Source organism: Etheostoma cragini, unplaced genomic scaffold, assembly GCF_013103735.1.
Source record: "Etheostoma cragini isolate CJK2018 unplaced genomic scaffold, CSU_Ecrag_1.0 ScbMSFa_1793, whole genome shotgun sequence".
NCBI lineage: Eukaryota > Metazoa > Chordata > Actinopteri > Perciformes > Percidae > Etheostoma > Etheostoma cragini.
In genome coordinates, this window is record NW_023265884.1 from 30,447 (window position 1) to 39,416 (window position 8,970).

The following is an 8,970-nucleotide window of genomic DNA, read 5'->3' on the forward strand; positions in this document are numbered from 1 at the left end:
AGAAAAACAGACAAAAACACAAGGAGGCCAATGAAAAAGGGAAAATGAACCCAACTAAAAACCCCAAACCACAACAACTTATCACTTATCACTTAACACTTATCAACCTCAAGATCAGAATAACATCAACAATATCTTATGTTAACAATCAATTTTCCAACCGAGAATCTTCTCCATAGGGAGGGAGGAGAAAAGGTGAGAGATTTAAAATGCCTTCCATCTTGACAACTCACAGTAGAAGTACTTCCACATGACTTTGTTTTTATATATACAAAGGATTGTTTTGATATGATTTATAGTTCTGATAAATCTTAACATATACTGTAGGTCTGGTATATCAAAGCTGTCCCCGAGTGCTGTAATGCCTACCATTTTGGAAGTTATTATTAATAAAGTTAGTCTGTAGATCTCCCTACAACAACAGGCCGAAATTATATTATAATTGGCAGAAATTCCCGAGCATTTTTCCCCCGCTTTTTCTCCACCAGTCGTCATGATTCAGCGTAAAGAAAAAACTGCCGGGGTCATTAACATGCTTATCAGCATTCACGGGCGAATGGAGGTGTTTTGCATCGACTATTTATGGTTAAAAATGGGAGTGTACAGGGCGGGATAAGAGGCTGATCAACGTGCACACACCTGTGGGTCATCTCTGATTTATAAATGTTCGTTTATTGGTGTAAGCCACTTTGGGCTTTTGGGCGTACGTACACTCTTAGTAAGGATCCTACACACAGTTTTATAAATGAGACACCAGATATGTAAATATCAACAGCTACATTGTGACTCTGGCTATATTTAAATGTGCCGTCCCAGGGAGCAGGAGGGGACTGTTAGGGTAACCAGGAGTGTCTGTAACCCAGTCACAGACGGGACTCTGTGTGGAAGCAAAGTTAGAGGACTACTTAGTCATCTTGATTTTATCAGACAAGCAGCAACCATAAAAACCACCTTACCAGATGTTGCTTGTAACGCACCGTGTGATTTAACAAAGACATTAATGCTTACCCCGGTGGGGAATTGTTCAGGATTGGTTTCACCCAGAAACTTGTAGTGGTCTCGAGAGATGATCCTTTCTAGAATCTTCTTTGCCTCATCCAGCTTCGCGGAGGAAGAGTTGAGTATTTGATCAAACACATGATCTACACGACAAAGTGAGTGAAAGACAGCTGAGTTAAAACAAACCACAGAAAAGGTTACAAATTCATTCATAGTGTTTTACAAATAAATAATTGATGTACTTCATTAATTATGTTCTTGAAAATGTAAGACTATTCTATTGAACTACCACTACCATTAAATCAATTTTATTTAAAAAGTTTTGATAAAATTTAGCTCAATCTGGCATGTATATCACCTTTATAACTTTCTTATTTACAGGACCGGTTGTCATCTATTATGGACACTATAAATAATGGACACCTTCAAAACTTCAGCAAGTTGCTTGATAGGATGAGATAAGAATAACTTTATTGTCTGTCAAGAGTGACAGCAATTTCTCAATGACAGGGCAGGCTCAAATGACATAATATACACAAGAACATGAAAGATACATATAGAAACTTTATAAAAACAGTGACTGTGCAGACGTGCAAATAGCAAAAACAGTGCAAGAAGAAGCTCGAGTGGATCTGTTGGACGTCTGACTTTTGGTTGGTTTTTACATATGTTCTTCTTTGCAAATGGGACGCCATAGTGTCGACCTGATGACAGTAACTGAAAGGATGGGTAAAGGAGGTGTCAAATAGCCCAATTGTAGATCAGCAAAAGTAACTAGGAACAGAAAGTTAAGGATGCTCCACGTGCTGAAGCGACTTGCGTGGAGCTACAGTAAAAGCATGGCTAGCATGTGCAGTTTGGAGGGTTGTCTTTCATTTAGCCTTTACAAAATACCATTACCTTTTCCAAAATGTTCCTTATTATATTTAAGGACCAACTTGCCTCACACTGAAACACTGTTTCCATGTCTTCTAGATAGATTGATGATTACAACTTGAATAAAAAATTCTATCCTAACCCCATTGTATGCTTTCTGCCAAAGTAGTACAACTGTGGCCTCAATAGTCGTCCTTGTGTGCAGGTAAGCAATCAAAATCCTTAGAATAATTCAGAAAACTGTCAGTTGTTTTTAATGTTAAAACACAAGCTCACAGCACACAGTGGTATCTACATACCTGTCAGCTTGGTGTAGGCCTCCATGTCACCTTTGGCTTTAGAGAGAGTGTACTTCTGGCCTTCTGAGCCTTCAATCTGGATATGCTTGTCTGCTTTTAAAAAGGCCTCCGCGATCCTGGATGACCATACCCAACATATTATCACTTTTATGCATACCACACAATAGAGTGAATGATGAAGCTGCATCAGAAGAAGCTAATTGTTGTTAGAGGCCCAACGTGGGAAGGTTAGCTACTCACATATACTCTATGATCTTGTTCACTCTGTGCTGGTAGGCTCTTCTGTGGAGACAGTTCCTGGTGTAGAACATGTCATACAGATTGTTCACCTCCTGTAGAGGATTGCCTATAGTTTAGTCATAACTAATAAGGCAAGGCAACTTTATGTATTCAGCATATTTCAACAAGACAATTCAAAGTGCTTTCCAACAAACATTTATGGTGGCTGACAGGGGACAAACACACTGAAACTTAATGAAATACAAGCAAATCAAGAAAACAACTTCATTAATTTGACAACACATGTGCAGCATTTAGAAAATGCACTTTAAATACTCACAACACAACCAAATACACAAAAGGACTACTACAAGTACTAAAAGAAAAGCACACAAACCCCAAAAAACCGAAGTATTTTATTGGCTCAGGTCACAGGTGATACTCCAAACTCCATTGTCTGCTTTTCATTTTGCATCACATTTGTTTTGGGGGTTTGTGTGCTTTTCTTTTTGCACCGTTTATGTATTTGCAGCTCATGTGTCGTCAAATTATTGAAGATGTTTTCCTTATTTGCTTGTGTTTTGTATATTTGTGTTAGTTTCATTAGGTTGCAGTGCATTTGCCCCTGTTGGTCACATTAATGAGCAGTTAAAACTATTAAAAACCTTTATTAAAGAGAATATAAAATAGAATATAATAAGACAGGTATAGAATAAAAGTCAATAAACCACATAGATGCTGTTTTAAAATATTTAACGAATGGATTTAACAAAAGCAGGAGTAAAAATGTGAGCACCTTGTCTCTACTGCAGATGTGATTCAGCCCTTCCACCTTACACACTCTGGCATACTGTATGAAGCGGAGATGGTCAAAGTTGTTCTTCATGCCCAGGTGGTGGCAGTCCCTGAGAAGAGACAGAGTGAAGAAAGTTGTTGTTTAACATACAGGGATGGGGGGTGCAGCTGGGACTCCCTGGTCAGCTTACTTGACCGATTCTTGTACTTAACTGAAACACACCCAAACCATGACGCTAAGGAGAATGATATGATGGGTTCAATAAAAGCATGATAAAATTATGCCATCACGGTCTTGTCGATATGAAAATGGTAGTTTTCTCAAGCAGCGTAGACGCTGTTGTCCTTTTTTACAGACAGTGACTCCTCACATCATTGGACAAAGTCTTCAATTATTGGTCTGTGACCTCTGTCATTTTTATGGAGCAGACTCACTATAACGGAGTCATCCGCATATTTAATGATGGTCCTGTTTACATTTTAGAAAGAGCTATAGAAATGGGTGAAAGCATTGGCAAGCTCAGCATTAGATTTAAACCCCTCTAGATAGACAGGGCTATTTTTAATCTGATTCTGGATGCCCACTATGGTTTTCATACAGGACCAGGCAGAGCCAATGGTGTTTTCAGCCATACTGTTTTTAAGTTTAGACTTATATCTTTGTTTTGTTTTAGATATCTCAACATTAAGCTGAGGAGGCTACATGGCGATCAGAGGCAGTTCCATGCTAATGAGCGTGTCTTTTTTTCTTCTTTTATGGACCTGTTCACCCATGGTTTATTATTAGGGTATATCTTTACTTGTTTGCAGGGGATAATCATATCTCTACAGGAGGCCACATATGAGCAAACAACATCAGTCATTTCATCCAAGTCCTTACAGGATTCTTTAAAAATATCCCAGACTGTGCAATCGTAACACTCCTGGAGAAACATAACTGATTCCACAGTCCAGAGTCACTCTGCATCAAGGAATGACTTGCTCTACAGTTTCTGTACAACAATCCCCACCTGGCAATGTAGTCAAACTTATCCACATCAATGCCATTCAATTTGTTGGCCACGATTTCATAGAGGAAGGATTTGTCCTCTTTCCGACCCTTATACGGCCACTGTGGAGATAATAGCATTATAATGGTATTATAATCAATGATGATGATGATACTGACTGATTTCACTTAATTCACACAGGCAGGACTGACCTTGACTGCATTAGGGTCCTCCTGTCCTTCTGGTCCATTAATCATCTCTCTGATAAAAACCTTATCCTCATCCTCCAGCTTTTTCAGCAGAGATATAGATTCCACCAGATGATCAAACATCTTCACAGAGGCGTCTTCGTGCTACAAGATACACATTATTAATATTATCATGAGACTTTAAAGAGAATGACTTTAAGAAGTTTCACAGGATACACAGACTGTGAGGTCTGCCATGTTGGACACATTATCGTTGATCTCTCATGCTCTTATGATCCTCTGCTGAGGTGGTAGGCAGGATTTGTTACTATTGGACAAAGCCAGGCTAGCTGTTTCTATTGGCTTCCAGTCTTTATGCTAAGCTAAGATACTACTGGAAGAAGTTGAACTCCAGCAAAGCTAGGGAGAAATCTAGTGAACTAAAGCTACTAAGAACAAGTAGATTAAACTACTACTACTACAAGTGAAATTGACAATGTCCATGTAATACAAAACATTAACAAAATATAAACGTAAAAGTGAGTGGCAACTTGAGATTATTGCAAAAAGTGCCCACTTGTTCTCAGGTCATGTTCAGGTTCAGTTTACATTTGTACTAGTAATACACAGTTATTACATCCCACCCTACTAAGATTCAATGAACATGAAAAAAAACAAGGACTGAGGTATGTGCTGGTACATATCAACGATTAATTCGATTAAAGAATTAATAATTTTTTAATTTGTCATTTTGGCTCTCAAAGAAGCAAGCCAGCACTACGTTACTTTGGCTCTTTAGTTTTGCTGCAACCTTGACTGCTAAACACAAACCTTTTGTTTATGTCTTTGCCCTGGCTGGTGGGTTAATATACCACACATCACACAACATAAATAATAATAAGTTCTTACCTTCCACTTTGCCATTTTATCACCTAGTTCACCTGGTGGATGTGGTACTTTGGGTATGAACATTTGATCATACAGATGGGAAAAGGGCCCATGTCCTAGATATGGAGAAATAAATATAAATGAACCATGTGTAGATCTAGTAAATCTTACAGGCTTGTTTCTGTCAACATTTCTTCCATGTTATTTGTTGATTTGATAAAGTCAGGATGAGTGACATTTTATCCAGTGTTATTTCCTGTCAATGCAACAACATAATGGCAGTCATGCCAAAGTCACAGCTTTGAGTCGTTCAGTAACATTTGCTACTTTTCCAACTTCAATTTCTATCAAATTGAAGTTGTTATTGAATCTAAACAAGCCTCAGATTGTGACTGCTCACTAAAAGAAACTATTGAGTTTCTATTGTATTAGTAGAGAATGATTGAATTAAGTCACTTTTTGTGTGCTAACACTATAAATGCCTTCCAGGAGAAAAGGTCATTGTTTGAACCATTTGTATCATATTTGCCATGCAAGCTTCTGAAACCTCTATCTTATCAACATGAACTCTTGTCGTTAATTCTCAACATTCAACAATAACATTTACATAAGTACTCTTTTTTAAATATATATATATATTCTCTATTGAAACAAAACATAATTACAATTGATTATTTATGGCGTACTGCACCTTTAATGCCTGCCTTAACCCTTACCATCATTGTAGATTAGCACTGTTTTTGTCACAATTCATACATAGTTTCACTTTCATTTCATATAGATTGTTGTTTTAGAGGAAGTTAATTGTCATTCATACTATTTCACAGCGCACATGCACAGCAGAACGAAGTTATGTTGCATCCAGCTCACAAATTTAAACAAAAATTAAAAAAGAAAACTCATAGGCATAGGATAGTGCACACAGGATAAATGCTGAAAACTAAACATTTTCATTCTTCATCACACCCAGTAATAACCATTTAAAACATATGACATGCTATAGTGAAAAGATGTGTGTCACTCACCCAGGTCATGGCAGAGACCAGCAATCTTCACACAAAGGACGTCTCTGTCATCAATGTTGAGTTCCGGCTGCCTTGCACGCAGAGCTTCTACAAGTTGACCTGCCAAGTGTGCCACCCTTTATCAACACACACAATACACAACAATTAAAAACTCATGACTGCAAACTAGTCTTAAATTAATTTGGATTGTGATTCGGTTAAGACACATAACTGTTTATCTGATTACACCCGCACATACCCGATGGAGTGTTCAAAGCGGTTGTGGGAGGCTCCAGGGTAAACAAAATAGGCCCCCCCAAGCTGCTTGATGTTTCGCAGTCTCTGGAACTGAGGTGTGTCGATGATTTTGATGAGAAGTGGGTGTAATATCACCGTCCCGTGGATGGGATCATTAAACACCTGACGGAACACACAGACAGAGATGGCAAAAGTACTCACTTCCCGTACTCAAGTAGAAATACAGATACTTGTGTTAAAAAATACTCTGGTAAAAGTAGAAGTACTCATGTAAAAGTAACAAAGTACAAGCTAGAAAATTTACTTATAGTATAAAAGCAAAAGCAGCCTTGTGAATGACAACCATTTTAACTTTAGTGGACATGGAGAAAATGCTCTTTATATGCCATTGACTACATTTCTTTTTTGCCTTTATTAGATAGGCAGATAGAGATGTATGAAAGGGGGAGAGAGAGAGGAGTGACATGCAGCAAAGGGGCTACAGGCTGGATTTGAACCCTGGGCCGTTGCGTCGAGGAGCAAGCCTCTATACATGGCTCAACCCACTGAGCTATCTGGGTGCCCACCATTGACTAGATTTTAAGGAATGTCTGCTAACATGCCTAAAACCTCCCATATATGATTATTGGGACAGAGACTGGGACTCCAGGTTAAAGAGATTCGGACTGAGCAGCAAGATATGAATCTGTCAGTCGTCTTGTAGTGGTGCGTCAAGTGGAACGTTCTGTAGTCAACTGTATATTCCCATACAATTAGATTGAATTCGGTAATGATAAGGCAAACAATTAAAACGGTAACCCCCGTGAAATGATTGTAAACTTGTTAGTGAGGACTACAGTAGATTAGGACTGGATTTAAAGCTGATTCTGGTTTCCAACTTGGCTCAAGGTGTGTCTGTTAAAACACAGGCCGAGACTACTTCTCTCTGTTGATCATTTATTACAATCAAGCATCAGTATTAACATGGGCATGGGTAGTGTGTGTGTGTGTGTGTGTGTGTGTGTGTGTGGTTCTGCAAAGAAATGAATAACATTTTCAAGATTACCATACACAATGCATAGGAATCATTTAAATTCTAGCAAATAATAACAATAACCCACTATTAATTTTATTTTCTAAATGCAGAATAACTACCCAGTACACCCGGCTTCAGTTTTCCTGAGGGTAGCTGTGAACTAGCTAGAGAATAAGAAAAGGAAAATGTTCTTGCATGAGGCCCAATGAGCCCAAACAAGAATTCAAAGCTACAAAGGAATAACATGCTGATGGATCAATTAGCACTAGGTAAAAAACTAAACTGGGATATAGTCCATTTACCCAAAGGTTTACCAGTAAAAAGACTCCTCAGTGATCAGTAAACTATTTGTTTTTTTCATTTTTTTATACTGCAATCTTCCTCATCTTCATAGTCCGTGCCTCGACGTCTCATCATCTATTGCTGTAGACATGATCAATGTTGACTTAGTGACTGTGTAAGTTCACACTCCTTCACTGGTTATTCTACTGTACAAGCTCTTCAGCTTCCCTGTGTTTAGTCTTCCCTTGTCTTCTCCGTGGAAATGTAGTGTGCTGTACAGTTAGGTTCGATATCTTAACTTGCTATCGTCCATCTTCAATTTCTTCTGTGGTGGTGTGGAGCTGTCAGACATTGTATCTGCGTCTAACCGATGTTAGGACAGTCAGGATCACGTTGTTTATACAGCTGATCAAGGCAGACCTGTACAAAATCACCCAGCCTGCCAAACTTTTATATCTTCGCCACACCTATCATATTGGTTCCCGCCCTAATAGGGAAATTCTTTTGTAATTGATTAGACAAAGAAAAAACATATCAAAAGACCAACTAACATACCTGAAACTTAAGTTGCTGAATTAAATGCTAAAATAATATTCTGGCCACCATACCATTATCACCATTGTTCAGAGATGGGAAGTTATGAATCACTCATTGAAGAGTAGTGCTTAACACATTCCAGTAGTTACAAGTGCATCTCAAGTGGAATCTGCTGTTCAGCAAGCTAAAACAATTGCAGCAGCTGACAGTGTTGCAGTGCGAGCTGTACAGCCCCATGCATAAGAAATACAAACGCCCAACTCACCCACATAAGCCTGCCAATGCTACTGCTACGTCCTCTCGTTGTTTTTGTTCTTCACCTGTTACCTGGCTGTTGATTCATAATGGAGATTGTTGAACATCCTTGCTCATGTTTGTATTTCAGGTGCATTATTTACATGATGAAGTAGTTACTCTGCATTTAGATACTGTAATTAATAGTGGGTTTATTGTTATTATTTGCTAGCATTTATATGATTCTTATGCAAGGTGTATGGTAGTCTTTACAATGGTATTTATTTATTTGCAGAACCACACACACATACACACACACACACACACACACACACACACACACAGCCATAGCAGAGCTACCCCCCATGTTTATCCTGATGCTTGATT

The 8,970-nt window shown here is 38.5% G+C and overlaps 1 protein-coding gene across 2 annotated transcripts in view; it reads right to left on the reverse strand.

Annotated features, from left to right (window-relative positions):
• Positions 1 to 8,424, reverse strand: part of LOC117940146 (deoxynucleoside triphosphate triphosphohydrolase SAMHD1-like) — an 11,817-nt gene extending 3,393 nt beyond the window's left edge. Inside the window, exons 1-10 of one of the 2 annotated variants that reach the window (XM_034865520.1) lie at positions 8,116 to 8,424; positions 6,517 to 6,679; positions 6,279 to 6,394; positions 5,275 to 5,369; positions 4,390 to 4,530; positions 4,199 to 4,299; positions 3,190 to 3,298; positions 2,415 to 2,506; positions 2,175 to 2,290; positions 1,009 to 1,142 (exon numbers count right to left, since the gene is read on the reverse strand). In XM_034865520.1, the coding sequence (XP_034721411.1) occupies positions 1,009 to 1,142; positions 2,175 to 2,290; positions 2,415 to 2,506; positions 3,190 to 3,298; positions 4,199 to 4,299; positions 4,390 to 4,530; positions 5,275 to 5,369; positions 6,279 to 6,394; positions 6,517 to 6,679; positions 8,116 to 8,164 (1,116 nt within the window). In that variant the 5' untranslated portion in view covers positions 8,165 to 8,424. Of the gene's footprint in view, positions 1 to 1,008; positions 1,143 to 2,174; positions 2,291 to 2,414; positions 2,507 to 3,189; positions 3,299 to 4,198; positions 4,300 to 4,389; positions 4,531 to 5,274; positions 5,370 to 6,278; positions 6,395 to 6,516; positions 6,680 to 8,110 lie in introns of both variants that reach the window. The other variant, XM_034865519.1, reaches the window with a different exon arrangement.
• Between the last annotated feature and the right edge of the window lie 546 nt (positions 8,425 to 8,970).